Source organism: Dromaius novaehollandiae, chromosome 4 (assembly GCF_036370855.1).
Source record: "Dromaius novaehollandiae isolate bDroNov1 chromosome 4, bDroNov1.hap1, whole genome shotgun sequence".
Classification (NCBI taxonomy): domain Eukaryota; kingdom Metazoa; phylum Chordata; class Aves; order Casuariiformes; family Dromaiidae; genus Dromaius; species Dromaius novaehollandiae.
Window position 1 is genome coordinate 74,945,430 of NC_088101.1, and position 27,580 is coordinate 74,973,009.

Sequence of the window (27,580 nt, forward strand, 5' to 3'; positions counted from 1 at the left end):
AATGATTTGATTAGTTGATCTTACTACAAAAGAAAGAAACAAGTCCTAACTTTTAAATAACTATCGACTTGCACCTTTCTTCTCATTTCTTAAAGATACCCGGTAGTTTTCACTGTTGAACAGCAGTTTTACAATAGGCATGTCATGATAGTAACAATGCCACTGGACAGTGTCCAATTTCTGAATCTCTATCTTTCAGACTTGTTCTGCAAGAGCTAAAGGTTTCTGGAATGTATTATCAATAGGTTAATGGATTTGACCTTTTCTTCAAATTCCAGTGTCTTAACTTAGGAAGAGAGATGACACAGTATTTATATTCTAAGTACCCCTAATAGCCACAATATCAGTGCTTTTTATCGCAGACCATTCTACCACTGCTCCGCTAAAAGCTTGTACTCCATAGGTTTTATTAAAAGCCTAGACAGTTGCAATTACGTTGTCTGTAGCATTTGGCTCTTCTGAACCACAGGAACAGTAACTGCTGCATGAGTGTGTGCTCCTTCGAGCTGTCTTGTACCTAATATCTGCTAATGCAAGGTATTGATCCAGTACTCAAAGATGACTTAGTAGTATAACGTCAACCCAATTCCATTCTTTAATTCCATGGTCTTTACAGCAATGATTCTTCAAATATCATACTGGAGTTGGGAACTCTGGCAGCAGTCTCACACTGGTGGTGTTCTGCTGGAACAAAACATTAACTTAACTTAATTAAGTTAAATGGCTTGCTGTTATCGGCAATAAAATTTGCTGACATTGAAGGCATTTATATGATGCCATTATGATAGTACAAAGACTTCTGATAACTTTTGCTATATTTTTCCTCGCATCAGGATCATGAGGTAGAAAAACAGAAAAAAACTCCTACAGGCCTTTTAGCTCTACATGGAAGGTCAAGTTATGGACAATTATTTTAAATGCTGCACAAACGCAAAGTAAAAAGATGGCTTATAACATAAAGAACAACTACAAAGTGCATATGGAGAATGCTAGAGGAGATTAAGTAATGCTAACAGACTTCTGCTGACCTTTAGACCTTTTAGTATACTTCAGGCTTCTTACTTCAAGCATTACAGCTTAAGTTAGACAAAAAAGAGAAGTTAAGGGAAGAATAAAAGGAATGGTCATAGCAAAGAGGCTGTAGCAGCAATGCGCTTTTCAGCTACTCAGCTAGAATTAGCCAGAAAACAGAAATAGGCCATTAAGTCACCAAGAGGTACCAAAACAACGCTAACATTGCCATCGAGCTTGCTCAGAGATAAGGTGATATATTAAGTATATCCTCCTCTCTTACTGGTAGTAAAGCACATTCATATCATGACTGGATAATTAAAGGAGGTCTGCTTGTCGCAGCGCTGCTCCTTGGGCAATGGCCTCACACTTATGCTCAGTTTAACACTGTTGGTACAAGGTGGCCCATGTTTCCTCGCAAGCTCCTGTCTAAAGCTTCACCCAGATTCATGCCCAGTTTAGCTTTCTATTAATGTTTCCTGATATCATAAAATTTACAAAATTTTTCATCCCTCTATTCTTTCTGTAAAAGAAATTATTGTATTTATTCATTTCACATAATATCAGTATTACATGATTTTAATTCATTTGGTGTAGTCCTCTTTCAATACAGTCTTGGAGTACTTCTGGAACTTATTACCTTTATTACCCATGAAGAACCAGGACGTGAATACTGAGATCCTTTAAATGTGTTTAGGTACCAATATTTCAGTGGTTTCATTGGCAGCTTATAAGAAACATAGTAAGGGACTGACAAGATTTGTTCAAGGCTGAACAGCAAACGAGTGATGGAACTTGAGCACAATATTGCAAAATTCTGAACCAAAGCTGCAATTCTTGGACTTTCCATCACAAGTTTCATTCAGAATTGGAGACACTCAGCAAGAAATTAAAAGTAGTGATAGAAAACATTCAACATTCATTAAGTTCAAAGCAAAGGAGAGTCTGTATCAGTGTCAGCATTTTACAGATGAGTAAACTGAGGTATCAAGTGGCAAAGACTTGGCAAAGGTCAGTTTAATGGCCAGCAGGAGCCATAGCTCTGGGTTCTAATATAGTGCTCTCTCCCCTCCCTACCCATATTACTTCCAGCATGCAACTATTCCCTCATTTTTTTTCCTTAGTTGGTTGGTTGTGAGAGGTTTTTCTGTTGTTAGTATTTTTCTCCTTTGGAAATTTTTCCCTAGAACACAGAGTAGTCTAAAGACTCATTCTGAACTTAAGAGATTTAATTCTGATCTTTGTTAATCAGAATTACTTTGTCTCCATAAAATTTCACTAGATTAAAATCAGAAAGCAGCAAGATCAGAAGCCCGAAATCTTCAATATGCAAATATTACTTGAAAAAAGAATCAACCCAACATTTTAAATTTAATCAGCCACATTTTGGGAAATCACTTTTCCTGCAGTACATTTAGTAAAAGGCACAGACTTTGCTGTATGTCAGTTAAAAAAAAAACAGATTTAATATACAAGTGAAACTGCCTTCCAAGCAGTTTCAATATTTGAATAAGAGCTGCATACAGAGACTTGCGGAATAGCACTGCTAAGAAACAGTACTTACAATGGTTCAAGTCACATCCAAAATTTCTCATAGATAGGCCTGTTCATATGCATACCAATGATTAATTTATTTACAGAATGATGAATTTAGAAGTAGTCACTAGAAAACTTCAATTTAATTAAAAAGTGACTCTTAGGTACATTTTTAAAAGGAATATCTGCATTTTCATCTGTAGAAAGTCAGATGCCTACTTTATCCGCGACCACATATACATTCAAATTTAAGAGGAAAGAAATCTCTCTATACATGCACATACATACATACACACACATGCACACTCAGCTGAGAGCAAAATTAAGTGGGTCAGTCAACAGAAGAAGGCCTGTCTTAAACGCACGTCTATATTTTTCAATGTACAGTACTCAATCACTGCAAGGTTGAAAAGTCATATTTAGTTGATGCATTTGCATGTGTAATTAATTATCATTTGTCTGAAACTGTTGTGGGATGCTTAATGTTATGTTTGGAACATATCAGATACCAGAAGTGCCTCAGGTGCATATAAATTATGAATGGAAGAGACCCATTAAGTCACCTAGCTCAGCCTCTGTTTAGCAGTATTCATCTTTACGGTATGATAAGTGGCACCTCGTACTGCTTACTAGCAAGTATTCCCAGCAAAGGGGACAACTTCAATACAATAACAAGAACAAATTATAAACTACCATAGTTTCTTATCATTCACAAAAATACCTTCTTGAATTCAATGACAGAGAACGGGAGAGGACCGACCTGGTTTTCTATGTCCAGTTCCCTGGATACATATATAACATACATAATTTCTTAAACTCCATCTTAAAAATAACCAGGGAGTTTTTCCCAAGCCACTTACAGCAAAGCACAACTGAAATATGTCTCTTTTCTTTCTTTTTTTTTTTTTTTTTTTAGAATAATCTATACACTAACAGGTATCACCACCAAGTAATTTCTTAATACTTATTAAAATCCCATACAGTTTAGGAAGATCTGTCTATTAACAGGCATAGGCATAATTTCCGATTGGAGGAAGTCCCTTAGAGTATGTTGGGGGGGATTTTTCTGTCCCAATATGTAATCTAATCTTCTGCATGCCCTGCAGAAAGCCCTTGTCCCAGTAGAGCGGTATTTCTACCATGGTATAGTAGAATAATTCTGAATTTTAATTGAAGTTACAATAAAAGTCACAAAAGACTCATTTAGCCAGAAGTCTTTCAGAGCATTACGTTCTGCATTTCCCTGCATGTTTGTTGCATAAGCAGTCAAATACAACTAACTTTAAAATACCTAGACAGATGCTTCTGAAAAATAGGTACTTTAAAAATACTAATAAAAGCTTTCATTCAGAATTTATACCAATGTTTCTGTTTGGAAATCCCTGAAAATGAGCGATGTGAAAATGAAAATGAAGAATAGATTCAGTTCTCAGAATCCCCATAGTGAAAGTTTTCAAAACTATCTATACTAAATTACATAACACACCTCTTTAAAAACTTGCAGCAGGAGTTTTCTAGTTGTTCAATCTATCCAAAAGGATTTACAAAAACGCCCAGCAGCTTGCTATTGAGGCACTGCAAAGAGATATGGATTCCGAAGTTTTAAACACCAAGATTACTCTCCAAGGCAAAGAGGTTCAGTAAGTGGTAAACATACAGATGTTTGCTTGCTTGATCTATTTTCAGAATATTGATTCCAGGCAAGTTGCATGGTTCATATTCAATATTAAAACAGCCACGATAGGCATATTTTTATCTCTGGTCCTGTAATTTTGTTAAAAGCAATACTGTCTTCATTTATAGAGCATTTTTATTCCAAAGGCCCTAAAAGCAAACTATTGCAATTTCAAATGCAAAGGTACTATGGAAATGCAGCCCCTTCCAGTGTGGATGGTGATAACAGATAAGAGAAATAGAAATGTCTATTCTAATGAGAACTACTCTGGTTCTTCAATAGCAACAAAAACTTCCAGGGCCTCAGATTTTAAAGACTCATATAGAAGACAGAGGTACAGACTGCATGGTTTTCAATGCCTGAGACGAGTATATGAGGATTTTTGTTACATCTCCATTCTTGTATGAAATACTTGTCACACTAAAAGGATTTCAGCTGATGAGCAAAGTAAGTTATATTTTGTTCTTCTTTATGTTAACACTCTGCAAAAGATTGTGCTTTGCAAGGTTAATTTCAAGTCCAAACTCACATGGGAACAAGAATAATTAGACACATTTAAGAGAATTCTTCCCCTCTGGCAAAGCTGATTGAATTATTTATACATTATCTTTTCATATAATTGTACCTAGAATGGTGTAAATGGCTTTTTTTTTTTTTTTGACTAACTTCCAATAAATTCATAATACATGTTTTTCAAGTTGGATACACCGCCTGCACCTGTGACAACACAGAATGGTTCAGTTTTAAAATGGTACAATGAGAAATTAATCCAGAGGGAAACAGAAACAGGCAATTTAAATGCTTCCACAATGACACCATACTGATTAAAACTCATCAACTAAAGAAATAAAATTAGTAAAACAATAAATCTTGGACTGAATCCTGTTACACTCTTCCACAGGAGTAACTTCATTGACTGCAACCACATTATACTAAGATGTGAGTGCTACCTACTTGCATCAGTTTCATGATGTTACCCTTTAGCTGTAATTTAATATTCTTTGCTACAGTTCCCAAGTCTCCATTTGCTGAAGAATCTCAAATTCTGGATAAAACCTGAATATTCTAATGGAAAAATCTACTAAGCTGAAAGAGGAGGTCTGGCTTGCGATGCTAACATTCATTTCAGCAGTACTAAGTACTCTCTCTCTCTCTCTCTCTCTCTCTAACAACAACAAACTGGAGAAAGCTTGAAATAATGTTATTTCAAATAGAGTTCCTGGGTACAAGATAATTATTTGTTTGCTACAATCAGAACAACAGTCTCAAGTAAATTAGAAAGTAATTCACTCTGTGGAGAGGTATGTGCCTTTTACAGGCCCAAGATTTCACCCTATTCTTTATCATCTGCTGAAATTCCAGCCAATTTCCTTTTTGCAATTCACTATACAGCTCTGAAAACCAAGCATGTTTTAATGCTTCTGGCTATGTTCTTCCTTACCTCTGCAGCAACTTAATGAGAGGTATGGGCAGAGACAATCTGGGGACGACTGCATTAGAGAAAAGGAGGGAGAGTTAGATAAAGGAGAAATCCATTTAAAGGATAATTTAATCATATTCATTCAAACTGTGTATGGACAGTAGTGATAAGTAAGAAAATTAGGTATTCTGATTAACAAATTAATATTTTTATTAAACAATAAATCTGCAGTGCAGTAATTATCCCAAGGCTATAGCTATGCTCAAATCACCTTAACTTATTTAAAAGCAACTCCAGTAAAGGAAAAGACTGTCTTTGCTGAGAATGCAAAGGTACACACTATAATTAGATTTTCAGTCAGACTCAGCTCCTTCAATTCATTTATTTTTGGAAGGCAGCTAGATATGAGTATTTTCATAGTTCTATCTCATGCTCCAAAGGCACTAATATCCAATATTCCAGCAATGTATTGTTTGCTTTTGCTACAACACACAGTTCAGCTATCTCTCAGAATGGTCTCATACAGTGATTCAATGATAAAATACTATTTAACTAGCTCTGATATCTTTCCTCTATCAGGCATGTGCTCTTTCATCCGTTTCTACTTGACTGGCTGATAGCCAAATTCCTGAGACAGGAGGCAATATAAGGTGATGAGAATAGTTAAAAAGCAATTGTTTCTGCCAAGGATAATAGAGTATCCTCTGCCAAAAGACAAAATCAACCAAAAGTTTTGAATGACTACTTTTGTAAATCTATTAATAGTTTTCATAGCTCCCTAAATCTGGACTTAGTCTCTTAAAAGGTACTGAGACTTCTCTGTATTTCCTGAAAACAAATCATCCTCTAGGTCCTTACAGTCACTATTCACATAGAAAATAATTATAACCAGTAAGGCTATTATTTGGATTGCAGTATTTAGTTATAGATAAAGACCAAAATTTGCACAAGCTAAGGTATGAACACAAGACTGTCCCTGCCCTGAAAAGTGTAAAACTGTATTCAATTAAGACAGTCGACAATAAATGATGAGCATGTTAGAAACAATGTCGTGTCCAAACTGGACATTGTTTTACCTCAACAGAAGCAGAAGAGCCAACTGAATGCCTCATTCCTTTGGAACGACACTGTTGTAAAAGCTGTATCTGTGTAATCATCTACAAGAAGTTGTCTTTTACATGATCCTAGAAATGCAGTTCCCTCTTGCCACTTTGCACTACTGACACACACAGTTTTTCTTACAAATGAATCTGTTAGAGTTCAAGAAAGGCTTTGTTTACTATCAGGATTTTACACATTTCAGAGAAGATGACAACTTATGAGTTACACATACTTTCCTTTTTTACTAATTTTATTCCTCAGTTGACACTAATAACATTTCCTGTGTGATTTAAATAAAAGAATCCCTATTGCACACTTCCTAATGAGCAGGAAAAGCACACATCAAGGAATTTCCCAGCTATCGCATATCTAAAATCCTCATCCTGTTCTGGCGGTCACATGCGATATTTTGCTTCAAGCCTGAAATTCTTTAGCTTACGCCATGTTCGACTACAGCAGTTAAAAGAACAGGTGCCTGATACATTGCTTAACCACACACCCACGGACCCAGGGTGGTCCCCAGCCTAGCAGTGAGAGAATACTTTCCTCCTTTTATATTCTTAATTATTATTTATCTAGTGTTACATATCCAATTAGTGTGGACCCCTACAGAATCTAAAACAGTTCAAAGAAAAATCAGGCTTTATTTGATCACTTATATCTAGTAAAACTGCTTAACAGCTCCATTAAAATGATGATCGGGTTTTATTCCAAGTTCGAGCTGTCTTTCTCCAGTTTAATGTAGGTTAAAATATACTTTTTACAGTGCATGAACAATTTTGATATTGGAACTCGGCCTAGCTTTGTTTGTACAATGTATGGTACATAGTTAATATTTTAGCATAAAGTGACTACTGTATGTTGTTTAAACCATAACAGCTTGAGGCTTAATTTACTGTTACATACTGTTACAAACACCATATAAAAGCAAACTGATCCATGAACATGTATGAGAGGAAAAAAAAAAAGAGAGGTCAAAGTACACTTTGCTGTGCCTTCCCCCCCCCCCCGCCATGATCCACCAATGAAATTTACTCTAACTCTAATTTGCTAACAACGATTCAGTTACCTTCCTAGCTCTTGTATCTCCGAGGAGAACACACAAACTTTTGATATTTGGAAACTCAGGCTGTTACGACCCATCCAACTACAAACCTGTATCTTAATTTCCATTGGGGCTTATTAATGATACTGACCTCTGAACTCTTCATCACAATTAAGAAATCAATGGTCCTTCTCCCAACAACTAATGAAAATACAAAGTGATTTTTACTTTCATGTAATCAAGGATTTACTTCTGATTAAGACTACCAAGAGGAAAATTAAAGGAGACTATCTGAATATGGGTGGTTCAGAGCATTAGACAAGAAATGATACAAATGTGCAGAACTTAATCTTGTCGGTGGCAAACCTCCTTCTTCCTTCCTCAATAGGTACCATAATCAGATCAGATAGTACAGTCATGCTTGCTTTTCCAGGTCCATAATATTAACTGAAAAAGCCCCAAAATACTGTGTAGAAGAGCTTAACTCAGGCAACCATTTATAATCTTGGCATACTTGTTAAGCTTTGAATGATCAGTGTGGAAAGAGCGAGAAAATACTGGTTAGAAATGGAAAATAGGTCATGCCTCATTATAGAAGAGAACTTTATCCTCTAGTTTTCTGGAGCATCAGAAAAAGCCAATCTCAATTGCTGAATGCAAAGAATCCTTCCAGAAATGACAGACTGTTTTTCAGTATTTCAGGAATTCTCTTAAGCATCCTTAAGCATCAACCATGTGTTTATAGAAAAGCACTCTCTTCCAGTCCCATCAGCAACACTGTGTACACTTTGTGCTGGAGCACGCACCTGTTTCTGAGGCTCAGGACACAGTCGGTGACTGTGCTGATTAATGATCTGTTGCAATACTGCCAGTCATACATATAGTGCCTTGCTGCCAAAGAAAGATTCACCATTAGGGATAAGAACTATATAAGAACTGCAGTACATGCTGCCAACCTATTAATTACATCTTAGCCAAACTAAACACTGAATTATCTTAGTGTAAACAATCCTCAAATTACCGGGTGATTTGGTATCTACAGTTGTATAGGTAACTGCAAAACCATTTCTGTTTAATGCATAAATAGTCTAAGCTGAAAGGTTTCAAATCCTAAAGTGAACAGATAAAGTCAATGGAAACTGCCACTTTGCAAAGCTTTGAAATTTTGGCCACTTAAAAACAATCTGAAATTAATCACTGATCATTGCTAGATGGCTAACCATGAATTTCCAACTATTTAGCACAGTCATTTTTCAAATGAAAAAACTTTACATTGCTTCAGAAAACAGTTACTTAAAAGGTAAATTCTTGGGAGAGATAAATAGGCTCAGGTGCTATGACTCTTTTCCTAAATTCATCATCAAATGACTAAATACTAAGCACTGGCAACAAACGTTATTTTATATCTGACAACAAAGTATTTGCTTCTGACTACATTTTTGCAAGGTTAGTGTTGCCATATGAACAAAACAAAAAACACCTTCACACATTTTGCTCTATGCAGAAAAAAACTGATCCCTAGCAACGAACCTCTTGTTGATGCTCAGTCAAATTCCCTCCCATTCATTACACCATGGCAGTTCAACAGCCTTCTATGGAGCAAAGATGCATTGACTAACATTTTCCCAAAATAAAACAGTATTCCTATCATTTCTTCAGTTCTGTTTTTTACAAGATTTCTCCTGAACATTTTGCCACTGTTTCTAATGAAGAATCCCACATATGGATGGAAGTAATGTAAAGTGGGATCTCACCACGTGATATTCAGATTCTAGGTTGAAATTCCACCACTCCTATTTGGCCCTAACAATCTTTGTTTATATAAGCATTAAGTGTGGCTAGGTCTTAGTAACTTAAAATTTTAGTACAACTATTTTAAAATATTATTATTATAAAGCATTTTATTTTGTTAAAGTATGACGAGCACTTCAGTAATATAGTGAAAGATCTTTAGCACAAACTACTTGCAATCTAAATATCAGATGAGAAATGGCGAACTGCAACAAAGCAACTAGAAGTTAAGTGTTGGTACTTGGTGCAAATTTTGTGTATTCACAAGTTTCATGAGATAAATTTCTTCTTTTTTAATTTTTTCTCATATACACACTGTTCTTCACTATGGCTTTGCAAGAGAGGGCACTGGAGTCTTTTTAGTCAGCAGTCTTCAGTAGACCATAATTCAATGTTCATCAAAATCTACAGAAAATCTCCAATTGATATTGGTCAGATGTAAATTAGGTATCAAAATCTTTATCTTTCTCCTACTGTTGACTCTTATTTTTATTAGAAGGCCAGTACTCCTCTGTTGAAGTAATGGAGACTAAAGAGTACATTACATTAATCCAGAATCTAATCAGCCTGTTGAAAACTCTTTTTTTTTTCCCCTCACTTGTTTCCCTAGGAGTGTTTTCATTTGGAGAGCAAAGCAAACACTTCCCAACAACTGTATTGTACAAGAGCTTGCCACCCCTAAAGTAAAGGTAACTAGTACCTCTACAATCCCCTGCTTCTAAGTTACAGACCTGATTTTAGCTTTGCAGGCATCCTCGTCTTGCCTTTAAAAGAGCAAGATACAGAGAGAGACGATGCAGGAGAAGGTGAGACTCCTCTGGGAAGTAAAGAATAAAAGAGAAGAACACAAATGTGAGGAAAAGCTCTAGCCAGAGCTAGCTAGAAGCAGCTCAACTGGAATCTGGCTCCATGGTGTAGCATACACCTTTTAAAAACATGAGCTTGGTAGAACCTTCCTTGATAGAGCAAGAAGTACTAAAGTGTATTATACAGAGGCCTCGAAGGAAGAGAAATAATGTCTGTAAACTCTTGAAGCAGAAGGTGAATGCTTGAGGAAAATAGCACTAGGGGGGAAGCGGGCTGTCATGCATTTAAGGCATTTTTTCAAGGGGGCAGAGAATGCATTGTGAATGCAGCTTGTGCGCAGTCATCATGTTTGACGAATTTTTATAGAAACCTTATCTCTCTTGAGGACCCAAATTTACCATCTTACTGCTCCACAGATGCCAAGAGAATCCTGCATATTTGTTTTCAGCTTAGCATTCAATTGCATAGCACTGGAGGAGGAGCTGTGCAAGCCTAGGCACTTCCCCAGCCTCGGGGCTGTTCCCAGAGCCCTCTGTCTGCCCTGTGTTATTCAGGTGCAGTCATACCTGCCACAAACTTGGTCTCCATCTGTGTACCATCTTACTTTGATCTTGCAAAGCCTTTGCTTTTTTGTTGTTGCTGTTTACTTCTTAAGTAAATTAATTTCCCCAAGATACAGTGCCTAACAATGTGAATATCCACGATATGCCTCAAATGTTGGAATACATTAGATTATAAAAAGGCCCTATGGTGATTTGCTAATTAGCTTAACCCTTTTGGGACATGAAAGAAGGAATTTTTTTTTTTTTTTTTTATTAAAACAGGATAACCCTGGACTATATTGATCTGACTGAGAAATGAGTATTTTAGTCAAGATGAGTCTCAAGATGAGTACATACTGGAAATGGGGATGTTGTTTCCATAGCAATGCCATGACAGCCTCTAGAGTGAAATAGTGTGCTACCAGGAAATGAAGGGAGCTCAAGTGCTATAAGCTACAGAGTTGTGTGAGCAATCCAAATACATTCTCATAAAGAATGTTTAGTACAGCTAGATAGTCCGAAGATTGCTGCTGATGTGAAGTAAGCCTTATCAGTATGCTTCCAGCAGTCCTGTTTTCTCATTCACTACACCCAGGATGACTTATCTACAGGCTTAAGCTACGGGCACCGCTGCTAAGCTATTTCAGACAGAACATTAACAAATGCACCAACCTCCACCTCACTTCTTTTGCTGTGCAGAGTATCTTCTATAATTAAGGACAGACTCTCTTTCTCTGTAACACAACCAAACACATTAAACCTTTTAGCGAAGAAAGCCTTGTATGCATAATTATTTACCAGCTGACCTTCCTCCTTCCTTTCCTCTCACCTCCTCTCCCTTCCCTCCTCCTGTCCAGAAGATACTGAGCAAATCTGCTTGCAAGTGAGAAGCAATGTACAGAAGTCTCCTATATTGCTCACAAAAAGGTACCTAGCCACAGCATAAAACTCACTTGTCTGCTTCTCACCCTAGTTGGTGTTTATGCTAATGAAGAGCAAAACAGAAAACCACTAATTATATTTTATTTGCCTAAGGCTTTACCTAAGGCAAATACTCTGGTCAATTTTGCAAAGCTGATCTAAAATATTTTCCAAAAGAGCCAGAAGGAGAATCAACCTAGAGATCTGCAGTGCTTTGTCTTTTCATCAGCAAAGAAATGAATAATGCTCAGTAAAACTGCCCAAATAATGGCTAAAATCTGACTCTTCTCTAATAAAATCCCAACAGGCAAATTATTTTACTTGAAAAAAACTCAGCATAGCGCTGCTAATCTGACAGTCTTTCTCCAGCATTTCCCATGTAACCTGTAAAGACGTTCAAACGTGGGCTGAACGTCCAGAAACTCTAATGCTGTATTTGTTGCCTGTGTCATTGCCGCAACCAGCCTCTCGGGTAAACAGATTGTAGTTCACTGCGTGTAGCACTGCTGCCTCAGAGGGAGAGTAGAAAGACAAACACATATCGCTGCCAGATTCCTTATTAATGAATGACACTTCAGACTAAAATATTTTTTATTTATAGTTTTAAACATGTATTTCAAGGATTCAAACCTTGTACATAAAACAGCAAGATGCTTCACTTCTGTTTTTCATCTACTAAAGGTACGAGCTAAGCATTTTTAGAGCTGTCCAAGCTTAGTCTTTCTAAGTGTGTAGCAGAAGGCAGCAAGCCCAGCAACATTCATTTATAATTTAAACTGTTTGCTTGGCACAGTTTTTTCATTTTAATATAGACACATTAAAAGTCCTAATTGCAAACTGCACACCCCATGTTTTTTTATCAGGGGCTAATCTACTTCCAAGAGCGCTTTATGCGGCTGAGTTTTCCACAGGACAGAAATGGAGTTTCCTTATGGGACAGGTTTTGAAATCCAGTGGAACACGTGTCCCCGCAGTTTTACAAGGACCTACGAGGTTTGCTAGGGACAAAAAGGTATCTGTTGAAAGTCTGATGAAAGTTTAACTCACTCATCCCCTCCTTCCAGCTCTCCTGCTCTCCTAGTTGGGAATACCCATCTCAACTTTCTGTTTATCCACAAGTTCAGTAGGTAAAACTCATCTGTCTGATGCTCTGGATCAGACAGCTGAGTACAGATAAAATCTGTATCATCTGAATTAGAAGTGGATACAATCTGTTTACCCCAGACTACACCCATGAATACGTGCCCGTGCCCAGCCACAAAAGTCAAACGTGGCCTGTGTAGCAAGAACTGTGTGTCTCCAAATAGTGAGCATCCATTTACCTCAGGTTCTCTCCTATCATTGCCTAAACTCTCTCACCACAAACCCGCCAGGTGTTCATTCAAGCCTACCTAAAAGCAGCAGTAATATCCATATCTGAATCCAGGATACAAATGCAGGTATCCCAAAGTTATCCAGGTAAGTATCCTAAAGCCTCTGTTTCCTATCCTAACCCTCAGCAGCATACTCTTCATTTCCCCCTCTTCAGCAATCTCAGAACACACCTAGAAATTGAGCATTCTGCTATATATGAACTGTGTAGTGTATTAATGGTTAAAACAATGACTCAATCACAAACTCTCAAAAACATTTTACCAGTAACTATTCCACAAAGGGAATGTGCTGATGCCTGTGATCAAATACAACAGTTAAACATACAGGAGTAGAAGTAATAACATCCTCAACAGAGCTATTCAATCCCAAATACCTTTGCTGTCCATGCTGTTCCATCAAGTATATGGTAGCAGTAAAGATCATAAGGGAAAGTCTGTTTTTCAGCTCTTTCCTAGTATTTTGCTAGAATTTGAAACATCTTTGGAAGCCAAGCACATCTGAAGACTGTATACAAGAGTTTTCATAAAAAGGTCAAATAAAATAAAACAGTTAGTCACAGCTATGGAATGTATAGTTTTCATAAGCAGTTTCTTTAAACCTTCGGACTCAATTTCCTCATCTGTAGATTAGGGGACAAATATATTTATCTACCACCCTTTTAATCTCTTGTAAGGATTAGTTGATCAATGTGTATAAAGGATTTGAAGATACAAGGCTCTACATGAACATGAACAATTACTCTTCACTGCTATATTCACAGTACTTATGCTCTGATTATTTCAATATTTCCATAGTAAGCCTTTTATTTTCAAGAATTTACTCGTATTTGGAGTCTAAAAATTCATTTGGGGCTGATATTTCTTTCAGTCAGTAAGCTTTTAGCATGGGAAATCACTTAATAAAAATTCATATTGTACTCATGAAATACAATAAATATATATTTGTTTTTTAAAAAGTTGTCAGAGATGTTTCTCTTGCCAATCCATATTTTTTAAGACAGCTTTTCACATAACCAAAAGGATCACCAAAAGCAAAGACTTATCTTGCATAAGTACCTGGAAGCTGGTCTGGTTATCCTACACAGACATACAAGATTCCCATGCTTGGTCTAACGCACTGCTTTGCTGTAGAGGTAAGAGAAGGAAAATATATTGCAGGCATCTACAGAGGCATCCAGAACAGGCACAAGACTGAAGGGTGAAGCCCCAGCAAGAAGGATGCTGTCAGGAGCCACGCTGCTGCTGCCGCATACAGGTGGGCTGGCAAACAATTTTCCCATTTTGCTCTCTCATACTAAAGGACAGTAGTACTGTTGCTTGAATATTAAAGGCAGGCATAGCTATGCTTTAAGGGATGAAAATTTATATATATTTGGGACCACTTAGAAATTGGTGCCTAAAACAAGCTTATTAAACAGGGCACAATTTAATATGCTTAATCTAGACAGGTGGAAGACAGAAAAAGAGTATGAGTTTGGAAACTAATTGAGATATTCCCTACAATTCCCAGGTAAAAGCACCTCCATTTGATACTGCACAGGTAGTTCAGGTTGGTTTTGCTTTTTAAGGACACTAAGACTTGTTTAACTTAATGAAAGTTCTTCCTGTGACTTTAACAGAGTGTGAGTCAAGCTCCATAGATGATTTGGGATAGGGGGGTGGGGAAGACCATCAAGAACAGGGAAAAAACTCCAAGCTTCCCTTCACTTTAGTGCTTTCTTTTAGGAATCTGCACCCAGTAGGTCAACAACTTCACTTTGATATCTAACAGTCCCTCATACAAATCCACAGAGAAATCACCAAAGAAATGCAGTATTCTCAGCTGGTCGCATAAAATAACCTATTTCTCTTCTTACTGGTCCCTTTTTGTTCTGCAAAACACAGAGAATCACTTTCCTTGGCTCCATTTTCTTTTGCTCCTCTTCCAAGCCATCCTGTTGCTGTGCAGGGGGTAGCCTCACACATGACTGCAATGATCCCACAACACAGCTTTCAGGACAGTGCCAGCACTCGATATAGAAATGACCGAGTTAATCGCAGACACAACAACTTGCATGAAGCAGCTGAGCCTAAGCCCAGAACTGTGCCCGGCTCAGACATTAGGCTTCTGGGAAGCAGAATGATGGAGAGCAGGGGACACAGCCAGGGTAAGGACTGACTGAAGTATGGAGCAATTAAGTATGAAATGTTTTCAGGAAATACAAATACAGAGAATATAGAGAGAATATAGTCATGTGGATAGTTACCGCTCCATTGGCATCAGTTTCCTGGTTATTTGCAATTAACCAACTCTGAGATTTGTATTTTTCACATAAAATTCCCTGCTTTTTATTACCTCTTAGCTGTCTGTTATGATGTCTAAGCATTTTCTCTTATATATACTGCAGAGATTCTAATGAGTGTAAGGTATATATTTAAAATCTCCAGAAAAATTTTAATCTTAAAGGTCCTCTTAAACTCCACCAATACTCACAACACTAAGCAAGGAACCACAGTAAAGGATACTGAAGCTCCTGTCTGTGATTGCTAAATGCCAGAGGTTAATCCTGAGATCATCCGCTGACATGTATGTCTCACAGTCACTGTTGACAGATATTGAGTTGACATGATAGGTGTGACCATTAGCAAAGATTCTCCGGGGAGTGACTTCTACCATCAAATCCATAGGTTTCAATACAGGCACCTGCAAAAAACAAAACACAAACCAGAAGGAGAGTAAGAATTTCAGATAAATTTTTGCTGGCATGATGAGAGCCTGGATGACAGCAAGCATTCAAAGACAGTGACATTATAGAACTTCCCAGCAGTGTATGCAAATCGAATTTCTCCATGGATGAGTAGCTAGGCAAGGCCATCCCTGCCAAGAGAGAAGGCACAGACAGAAAGAGCCATGGAGAGCCAGGCAGAGTGATGGAAAGTCTGGACTGTCAGAAGGGACACACTGGTGGCTGCCACAGAACGGGCCAGTCCCACAGCAGGAGCTATTGTCCCACATATGCAGGAGGTTCTGGCACCGGCAAGCAGACAGCGGAGTCCTAGTATTTTGGTGTCCCTGAAGAGTTGCTGTAAATCACTGGCAGTACTTCTTTTGCAACCTGATGTGTGTGTCTCAAAAAAGTAGCGAACAGGGTGTAACTTCCCCAAAACATAAAAAATGGTTTCTTAAAAACAAAGCCAGTAAGTGCACTGACATACTGTACATACATATGTACTCCTAGAAAGAATAAACCACAGACTGTCACTGACCATTGTGCTCTCATTATTTCCCTGTCTGTCACTTCAATGTCATGCTTCAATAACTAGACACTGTCAATTTATTCCCTCTCGGTAAAGCATTAAATACAGTAAGGCTGTGGTTGATGACTGGGGCTTTTCAATGTAGCTGAACATGCACCAAAAACAATCTATCATACATCACTTCACAAGATAGTTTATAAAGGAACACAGATAAGTTGCTTGGAATTTAGCCTGCCACTAAAGGAACAAAGAATGGCCTATCAATTAAAAAAACAGTGGTTTGCTCAGTCTTTAAATTCTTAGGCTATAAGCTATCCCAAATGGTTTTGTTTCCCTAATTATATGTAAAAGATCAGTAGTCCATCCATGTGTTCCTCTTCATATTGAGTTTCTCTCAATATATTGGCTTGTTTTGGAGATAGGCGTTCTTTGTTTGTTTTTAAACAATGAAGAAATAATAGCAATATATAACATGGCCTTCCAGTTCTTACCTTTAGCCACCTCCTTTACCAAAACACCAAAAGTGAATTCAGCCATTAAAGACTGGGAGCAGAAATCTATTACAGTATCATACCCACTCTTACGAGCTCCATGACTGCATCTCCTCAGCTGTGCAGACACTAGCATTCATTGGGGCACAATCTACTGCAAATTTTTTTCTATTACTGACAAAAAGATGAGACTGAAATTTGGTGTATTTTCTTTAACTCAATTGCCCTGAATGAGGCAAGAACACTGTTTAAAATTAATTCTTGTGTAGACAGTTTCCAGCACACTAAGTCAAAGAATGCTGTGCGAAAGCATGCTAAGCCATGCTTGAGAGAACTTCACCAGGAAGAATAAAACTGATGATAAACTCTCTAAACATTTTTGTGATAGCCTTGAAAAATGTGTGATGGATTCAAGAATGTATAAGGCAACTAAAACTCCAATAAGGATCATCATGCATTTGCTTAACATTAGGTACATATTTACATCTTTTACTGAGTCAGTGCAATGACGTGCTTCTTTGTACAGATAAAAAAACATATTTTGAACAAAGACAGGAGCTTACCTGTAGTGATGTTACTGTAGAAAGATCTTTAAGTTTTCCTTCTTCATCTTTTAAGTTGTACCCCTCTGGTCTCTTATCTCTTTCAGTAATTTTCCATAACTTGATAGTTTTATCTTTATAAGAAAACAGTTTTCTGTTAGCATAGGAATTCTGAACTCAGTGACTCACATTTCACAAAATAGTTATTCCCTAAAGAAGTTTTTGCAGCTTGGCTTAGCCAAGTCCTATGTTGAAGTGTTGTTGTCTGGGTCTCCCAATTTTGCTGGTCCAAACAATGTTCCCAACTGAAGAGACACTCATAAAGCACATCCCATAGCTCCAAAGCGAGTCAGAGGTGCCTGGCAGCTGGCAGACTGCGTGGACCACATGCTCTCATACCAAACTCAGCAGTTCACAGGTGGAACAGACCAAAAATGCTGTGTTCACTGCGTGAGGCTCAGGCTTCACAATTTGACTTTGTAGGGAAATAATCTCGCTATTAAAGCCAGTTTTCTGGGTTACTCATAAACAGCGCAAGAAAAGCATGGAGTAGACAGAGACCAATGATAGCTGGCCTCTTGTGGGAATAGGCAGTGGTTTTAAGAGTAACATCACAAGCTCCTGCAAAGGGAAGTCCACGTGAAAAAAGCAGCATTTCTCCCTCCTAAGAAGGGAAATCAGCAGGAAAAGAAACTGAGAGGAATGTGTGGTAAGGGTAGGAGAGAGCAGTGGGGAGAAAAATATCCCAATCACATAGGGAATTGAATTAAATCTAAACTTTTTCCTTTTTCATTACAGGTGAAGCATATGTATGGTAGAATAATGATGCCTCTATTTTAGTAAAGAGCCTATGAAGCCTACAGATAGGCATTTTAAACATTTTAGATGGGGTTTCTCCTCTTTTCTATAGTAGTTAAAGCCGCAGATTTCCCTGACACTGTTTGTAGGCTACTCCCACTCTGGTCATGCACCCAACCTGCCAACATTAACATTCCTTACCCAGAAAAACCAATGTCAGCTGAAAAAATGTCAGTTCCCTGAAAAAAAAAATCTCTCTCCAAGCTTCTAGCAGTTATTTTACTCATATGTCTGTGGAGCAGTCAACATCCTTTCAAAGCCTCTGCACTTTAGCTGCCGCCAGAGCCTTCACTAACCTCAGCTCCTGCATCATCTCTTATTCTCCCCCTCTCCCTTTCTTCACCTCTCCTTCCCCAAAGCACATAGTGGAGCAAAATTCTCCCCCAACATGTGTCATCCAAGTACTTCTCAAATGCTAGTACAAGTTATTTTAAAGGCAGGATGTAGGAATCATAGGAAACAAATCACTTCTCATTTCCATAGCAACTTTAATTCAGACCTTCTTTTGTTTTAAAATGAATAAATCCACTAATCCCAATGTTTTTACTGTTATGCATCTCCTAAAGATTTTGCTTTGCTAATCCTCAAGCAACAAAAATCCTACAATTTACCAGTCTGCAGGATATTCCAATCCGCAACTGAGAAACTCCACTTAAATATCCAATACATTTGTATCAATCACAATTAATTAATTACTAAAAATACATAAAAGTCATGTCATGCATGAGACTTTTTATTAGTGTAAATAGTGCATTCCTGCTTATCTATTGTAATATTTGAAATTTTCCTAAATTAATCCTAAAATATATTATCAGAAAGAGTAAGGAGTGTATTTTCCATTGTTAGACTTGACTGCTATTGGTAAATCTATCCCTTTCTTGAGGGAAAACTTTTATTTATTAGTGTATCGCACGTATTGGTTTTCTTCTCCTTCATCTGCCTTCCAGACATTAAAAACTCCCTAGAAATTCTAAGCAGGATTATGTTCTGCAAAGTATAGAAATGTCTTTGTGAGGTTCAGTATTCATTCAGTCTCAAGGGTGTTGTGAAGTTTAAATTAATTAATGTCTGGTAAGCAGTCTCAAACGCTCAGAGGAAAGGAGCTGTATGGGCCAAATTCTGATCTGTCCAATGTGAGCTACATTTGATATTTTCCCCAATATATCTGCTGCAAATGATACCAATGAATCACAATAATTCATTATCATACTACAAAACTAGTTCACTTTACAAGGCAAACCAGGAATTTGCTAACTGCAAGCACTGCAAATCTACAGTGGGATTTGAAAGCCCCTTTGGTCTCCTTCTGCATCCATTAATTAAGATGTTGCAATCAGAGCTTAGCTGATAACTTGATGGTAACGTGAGAACAGGAAAGGAATCAAGACCCACTCTGGTAGCGAGGAGACCTGTGCAGGAGCAGCCTCAGACAAAGGTCTTCCTTAAAGGGAAACAGATGTGGGCAGGTGCAGACAAGTCGAATCTCACATATATTGTGAGTGAAATTTAGATAGACTCTCCCCTCATGCTCCCTAACACACAGATGCTTCTTCCAGCGAACTCAGTGGGCAATATGCACTTGTATCTGGGGAAAGACCATGCTCTGTAGGAGAAGTTTTACAGAATAATAGGATGCTGTTTATCCATCCTCATTTTTCTGACCAAAATTGTGCTTCAGATGCTAACCTACCGCATGGCAAGATCTCAAAAATTCCATTAAAATACCAGGCTCAGAGATAAGTCTAAACTAGTAGTCAAGGAGTTTCTTCAACCTGACCAATGTGAGCGTGTGCGACTGTCAGTGCACTGATTCTCTACGAAGTGGCAGAACACTATCATCCCCACTCCACAGATGTGGAATTGATGTACGTTGTAAATGACGTCTCACAGGAAATCCCTGAGAGCAAGGAATTCAACATGGGCCTTCCGTATCCTAAAATTAAAACTACCTTCAAGAGTACACCATGAGATTAATGTCCAGATTTTAACCCTGCTGTGCCAGGAAGTTTGGAATTCTCCTGGACACGAAAAATGTTCTGGAGCCCAAAGCCAAGAGCCGCAGGCTATGGCAGTGGCACCACTTCCGCTCTCCTCCCGGAAAAGGTCTGCCTGGACGCTCCAGAATTAGGAAGGAGGGTAAAGCATTTTGCCAGATCCTAGTCTGGCTCAACGTTAGCTGAAACTGGACTAACCGATAGCAACACTGAGACTGATTATTTCAAGGTATTCTCCCTTCTCCCCTCCCATATTAATATTAAGCAGAAAAGTGAGGTCTATTAGGGCAACTGCAAATGCAGCATATCTGAGGACTGGGCTGCACTGCTCAGTGATTCCAAAAACAAATTTTAAAATGAAAAGGGAGAGGTTTACTTTTTTAAATCTGCTTTTGTATCATGCTCTTGGAAGAAGCAGTTCTTAGATAAAAGTTTTTTGATGTAGGAGGGATATTTGGAACTAGGTAGAATTGCAGAAGTAAACTCGCAAACTTAATTAGCAGATGAATCATTAAACTAGCACAGATTACAGCTAACTATAATAGATACATTTCATTCCAACTACTGTGACAGTGCTCCCCAAAAAAATCAGAAGACAACTTTAAGGAAAACAGATTATGAAACATACAATAATAAACTATCTACTGTAGATTAATGTGGGTGTTATTTATTGCTGTAAAGTTTAACTAGAGGTAATCGCTTTGCTCTAAAATGTTAATTCCCAAAGATGAGATTACAATATTTTTCTCTCAGCGATTCCCAATTATGCTCAAGTTTTTATAAGAGAAATTCTTTTCCGACTACAATGGGATCTAAGAATTAAACTAGGTATTTTTGTCTTTTGCATCTCCAGCAGTAATAAAGGCTGTGGGTGTCCAAGTATTTCCTAAATGACACCTGTACATCTTAGGATCTATTCAGTTTCTTCCCACTATGTCACATCTGCATATCCCTTGTTAGCTATGATATTGCATTTTTATTTTTTTAATCAATAGGTCTTAAGCATGTTGGAAAGATGAATCAGTGTCAATATCCTCATATTATTCCTACTGCCTTCTTTGTATAAGACTTGGGTAACTCTTCAGAACTTAAATGAACCATTCTGATGATAATGAATGAAAAGTAAAAGAAATTCACCTCTCTCACCTACATTCATTTACATATCTATAAAGGATAAAAATTATGACAAACACAGCAGACAAAATTCTAAATACCTAATGAAACAGCACTGCTCAGTAAGGTGATGCCATTTTCACAGTTACTTTCAGGATAGCACTGCACAATAGCGGCAAGGGATAGCTCTCTAAATGTCTATGGAGAGTCAATAGGAAAAAGCCTACAGCTGTGAGTAAAATATATAAATAACAGATATCAGAACTAACATGACAGCCTCAGTGAACTCTGACACAGGAAATTACTGGAAAAAAAAATAAAATGAACCTGGAATTTACGTGTATACAGTTAGCACTAAAATGCACAAGAGCAAAATGCTGATACATGCTATATAGTCTCCTCTATCTTACCATTTGTTGATAGAAGTGAGTGGGCTGCATTTTGCTGTGGTAACCACTTGATCTTGTTTATTTTTTCCTCTATCTCCAAGCTCTTCAAATAATCAAATTCAGGTTCATGGCTCTGGAAAGTGCTGTAAACATTGTACTCCCCCTGACTGTAAGGCTCATTTTTACTCTGTGGAGAATAAGAACAACAAAAACGTGTTTTATGATGGTAATATATTATCTCCAGCTCTTGGGTAAGATAAGCAGCATTATAAACATAGAAATATTGAAAGTGTAATTTAATTTCTGCTTTGAAGCATGATATTGACAGATTTGTTTTTACAGAAATGAGATTTCCTGTAAGTATTGAAGCAACATTTAATAACAGACAGATTTTTTAAGGAAATGTTGATTATTCTGTAAAGCTTTGTACAAAAGATACTGCAGATGGACTGAATCTAAGAGTGCAGCAGAAAAGGTATCACAGCAGAGGCACTGTTTTAAATGGAACGGTTCCATCAAACAGACAAAGGCTATTAATAAAAATGTATAAATAAAACAAAAATAATCTTCTTGTTTCTTAGCTTAGCATTTTGGAACTTTGAAGCATTTCTGTTTGGGACAGGAAGAAGAGCAAACTTCTGAATAAAAGACTCTTACCCTCTTTCACTTCCTTTCCAAAGAGATGACACTCAGTATTTATTAAATCTTGAGAATATAAACAAGTGTGTTGGTTAGATCCAAATAAAGTATCAAAAAGAAAAATAGGCTGTAGCAAGCTATTGGGACTACAACAGTAACGCACATACCTCAGGTTCCCTTTGGAATATAACAACCCGACCCCCCTTGTCACCAGTAGCCAGCAGCTCTCCAGTGTGGTTGAACTCGACTGTAGAAATAATATCAGCTGGAGGGAAAAAGTGAGAAGAAGGCAAATTTTAGACTGCTGCTATAAGACAAAGTCATCAGAAACATCAGGCACTCCACAAAAAGGCAGCCAATGTGGGATTTGGAGGAATACAAATGAATTCAGTAGCAAGTCACTTATGCAAACGGGCCGCATGCCATTAGAATCCGAGGCTGCTACACAATGAAACGAGTGCAGACATAAAAAGGCAGATTTGTGCTTCCAGCCCATCTGTAGCTTGGGAGTGGAGGAGATCTCTGGAGAGGTTATACTTCAGGAAGAGCAAGCTCAGACCACTACAAAGCTTTTTTCAGTACCGGAGACAGCAGACGGCATAGGCCTCCCGCTATTCCCTCTAGCAAGGACCAACACAAAGGCTCAGGCCTGTTGCATCTATTATTTATTCTTTACCCTTTATGCAGGTTTTAATACAACCCTGAGCACTAGATTCCTCCTACATGTGTTTGAGCCAAGAGTGCAAAAGCAAAGTACACGTGCCTTGTCCTGTCATAGAAGAACGAAGGCAAAACCAGAACTGCTCACTGTGTAATGCTGGCAAGAGCCCATCCAAACCACAGTTTTCTGCAAATCACTTCAGCACCATACAAGTGTGTCATCAGAAGATAAAAAGAGCCCGGTTTCCTTTTCCTAAGCAATTGCATCAGCTAATACAAGAAACCTCATCAAAATCTCAGGCCAGTCCTGAGTACAAAACGTTATATATCAGAATGAGAGGGGAGAAAGAGACTATAAGGCAAAAGAACTGGTTCTTCTGCTTTTAGGAAAATAAATGCTAGAATCATAATCCACAGTTAATCCTATACTATTAGCATAATTCAAATTAAAATGCCTAGTGCAATAGTAAATTAAGAAGCCATCATATATACAACCACAGATAAATGCAGGGCATTACTCAGAGATTGCATGTATGAACCTGCCGTAACGATCAGTATTCAGTGACCAGAAACGTGGGCCAGAGTTTTAGACGTTGTCAGTAGTTAGCATCTCCCCTTTAGGCATTAAAAGCTGTGGTTTTCAAGTGTGTTCGTCATCAAGTTTATACTGAGAACAGTGGGGCTACAGTGGGCTAAGCTCTTTTGAAAACCTAGCCCCAAATGAGTTCACTAAAATTCAAAGGAATTGAAATAACAAGTGGATGTACCATTTATTCAATACATTTTATGAATTGAAAACAGCTGTTCCTATTATTCTTTTAACATACTAGCAGTTGAGTGTCAGAAAGCTTCTATTGCCAGTAGCTGTTATCATTGACACAGCTATCCAAAAGCCAGATTCTTAGTGGAAGGACATAATTCATCCTTTAAAGAAAGAAAAACTTACCCTATTAATGATAAAGAGAAATCTCTTCTATTTTTTTAAGAAATCTTCACCATTAAATGCTGAATGCTTGTTTAAAAAAAATAAGAAAAAAAGATATGCCTTTCATCATTTTTCCCCATACACTGCATATGTAAAGGAGGAAAGGGGAATCATAAACTGTGTATATAATTTTTTTTTTTTGCTATAAATATGAATAAAATGTACAGATGCATAGACTTTGAGAGAAATGGAACAGGAGGATTTACACTATTTTGGGACTGAACCTAAAGCTTCTCAATTGATTTTTATGTGGACTTCCACAAACTGCATATTTTATAGGCAATATCCTGAAATATCCCTGGCCTGTAAAGTTCATTTGTAATGAATGCAAATGGAAGAACATTTGCTGGTTATTTTGTTCTTATCCTGCAAAAATTCTGCTGATGTTAGGTGGTGGCTCCTATTTATTAAATGATACATGCATGATTCTACTCATTTAAAGCTCTATCTCACCCAACCGTATAGGCAGAACTCCAGAAGTCTCATTCTGGCAGTGTTTTTAGAATGGAGACTCTTATCTTAAGAGCACAGTCAAGCCCACATGGGGAAGAAGGGTGGATGTAGGGGGAAAGAATGTAATATATATTGAGAGAGAGCGTGCACGCGCACGTGTGTGTGTGTGTCTGTCTGTCTAATTTATATGCACTTTTCCCAACAGGTCATAAAAGAACTAGACAAAAAGAGTTGTGTGCAAAGCGAATGAATGGCATTGGAACTTCTCTTTTATGTATGAATACACTTGCTAATGGCATGCAATCCTTCCACAATTGCAAGATATATTCTCCAAGTAGTCACAAAACAACGTAGTGCACTTTACAGAGCGCATGAGCAATGCCTAATAAAGTCAACAGCAGAATTTTCACAGACCTCAACAGAAACTGAACTAGGATTATAATAAAACCACTCTGCATTTTGTTATTAAAATTTCTTATTGCATTTGTCACCGAAATATTGTATATAGTTAGGTGACTACTGTTTAAATGACAGCAGTTAAAATTAAAGTATCCATGGGCAGTGTGTAATGCAATGGTTCTGAAGTACAATTCTCTCTTCCCCCCAAGTGTTTCTTCCAGATGCGTGTCTCCTTAGTACTAGAGAAAAACTAATTCTGAGCTGGAAACTCTATCATTTTTAAATTAACTTGTTCTGAAGAAGAGCAGAACCAATACTCCAACCTTACATGCTGTGCAGCATGTTGGTAAAAAATTAGCCCTGAATTGGAAAATCATTTTTATTGATCCAGTAAGTAACAGCTGAAAACAACAGCCAAAAAAATCTTATCCAACATATCTGTTCAGCAGGCGAACATTAGTCATGCTGTTTTCATAAAGATTAGCCAGCCTGGATCTTTCTAAGACAGAGGGGGCAGGAAGGGAATCAATCAGCAAAGCTTTTCATACCCTTCTGCAGAACATTCCCCTACATATTTATCAGGGCTGCAGCAACACCAGCCACTATGGTCCCATCCTGCAGATCCTTGTGCTGCAGAAGGGCCCCTGCAGCGTACAATGCCATTAACTACCGGATTTCACCCTCTTCAAAATATGCAAATGCTGCCCACTGCCGAAGCCGATGAATTTGCATGTACAGTAAGCCCTTGACAAGGGATGGCAGAGATAAAAGACCCCTTCCCTCCCTGTGCTGCAGTACCCTTCCATATCTCTGCTGGCAGTGCCAAGCTTTGCACTAACAATTAGGATTATCAGAGACAGAGATAATTTACCAATTAAGAACAATTACGGCTAAGCTCAATAGCCAATGGGCAAATGTTTCCAATCAGATTGCAAATCCCAACTTTTATCCAATATTTCTATTGCATCTGGAAACTCCCCAGTTTGTCTATGTAGAGACATAAAATTTGTATTTTAAAGTCACAGAGCTCAACGTTTCACTCAATTAAAAAGCGTAAGTTAGACTGTATCAAAATACAGGTGTTAATTAAAAAAAGCAAACCAAAAACCTTCAAATGTTGAAAATACTCCAGAGCGGTATACACCTGAGCGTCCGCTCCATATCCTGCAACAGCAAAATTGCTCCAGCAGGTACCACACATTACAGCATTCTTCCTTCAGACTAATTTTACACATTTACATATTCACCCTGGGAGATCAGTCTGCAGCCTAAACCAACAGGAAGCTTCTCCTGACGCAGTCTGAAGTATTTCATCCCCCAGTCAACTCTGCCCTTTTGCACCTTGTTAACTAATTCCTCTGCAGCTTCACCATTTACACTCTTTAAATGTGTTCAGCAGCTATGTTGTACTCAACAGCTGCTGCTCAGCTATATATAGTAAGCTTCTCTAATAGCTCGAGGTGTATCAGTGCACATCTATGAACACCAAGGTATCTCTAGCTGTTTGCACTGCTCTTCCCTCAACTTCATTAGCACCAGTTCAGCATGGGTGCAGGCGAAGTGAATTCCCCAGCAGCCATCCCTCAGACTCACTGCGGGGTGGGATGAAACAAAGGTTGGCACATGAAAAGGCCAAATTATTTTGGCTTTTAATTCACACCATCACATATTATTTGATGTCACTTTCTGGCCTCTTACAGCTTTATTTTACAGGCTTTTTAACAGCTCACTCCCAGGACTTACGCATAATAAAATACAGACAGGTCCAAATACCTTTATAATAATTAGAAAATCCCTGATCTACATAATGAACCTTTGTAACTAGCTATTTTTGACTCCAGCATAATTGCATACCATTTTCCATCTAGTATGCACTCAGTGAGCCTGAACAGACTTACTCATCTTTACATAATCTTTTGGTCAGAAACCTCAAGCAACTCTAAGCAAAGCTCAAGTATAGTTTTCTGCATAGGTTACTTTTAGTAATAATTTTTACCTTTCTGAGCTCTTTCATTTGAAGGCACTGAAATATCTTCCAAATGTTAATCTTGTTTCAGATCAGGCAAGCAATGAAAACTTCAGAACTATTTCACCCCACCAGTAGAATACAAATTCGAGTGACGGGTACAGGTCAGAACCTCCCCTTGCTATCGGATCCCCCAACACCAGCATCACAGCACTGAGCCAGCCTGAGCTGCCTCCCTCACCAGCTAGGCTGGGGTTTTGCTGTGTGTGTTCCCAGTAGCTAGAAGGCAATCTTGTAGTCTACGTTATTTCAACCAAGTTCTGACCTGGCCTAACCTTGGCTTGTGAAATCCAATAAAATCACAGCACAGTCTGGCATGGCTGCGAGCGATGTTCAGTGATACTAATACAAAAGTCCCTGAGGAGCATAATCTGGAAGAAACAATAAAGAAGCTTGCAATGCAGACACATAGAAAACAAAGGGACAAATGATAGATAAAAGATAAAGAGTATTACAGTATCTTGTATGAAGGGAAGGCCATTACAGTGAGCCATTTTGTCAGAATTTAATTTAGACTTGGTCAAAAAAAGGAGAAAGGAAAAAAAAGCTTGGATAGAAAGAGCCCATTACCT

General features: G+C 37.9%; 1 protein-coding gene across 5 annotated transcripts in view; it reads right to left on the minus strand.

Moving 5' to 3' along the window:
- Positions 1-27,580, minus strand: part of PPP2R2C (protein phosphatase 2 regulatory subunit Bgamma) — a 198,527-nt gene that overhangs the window by 38,816 nt on the left and 132,131 nt on the right. For all 5 annotated transcript variants that reach the window (XM_064511456.1, XM_064511457.1, XM_026121979.2 and 2 more), the window contains 4 exons: positions 22,653-22,750; positions 21,868-22,033; positions 17,514-17,626; positions 15,728-15,905 (listed from right to left, as the gene is read on the minus strand). In XM_064511456.1, the coding sequence (XP_064367526.1) occupies positions 15,728-15,905; positions 17,514-17,626; positions 21,868-22,033; positions 22,653-22,750 (555 nt within the window). The remainder of the gene's footprint in view (positions 1-15,727; positions 15,906-17,513; positions 17,627-21,867; positions 22,034-22,652; positions 22,751-27,580) is intronic.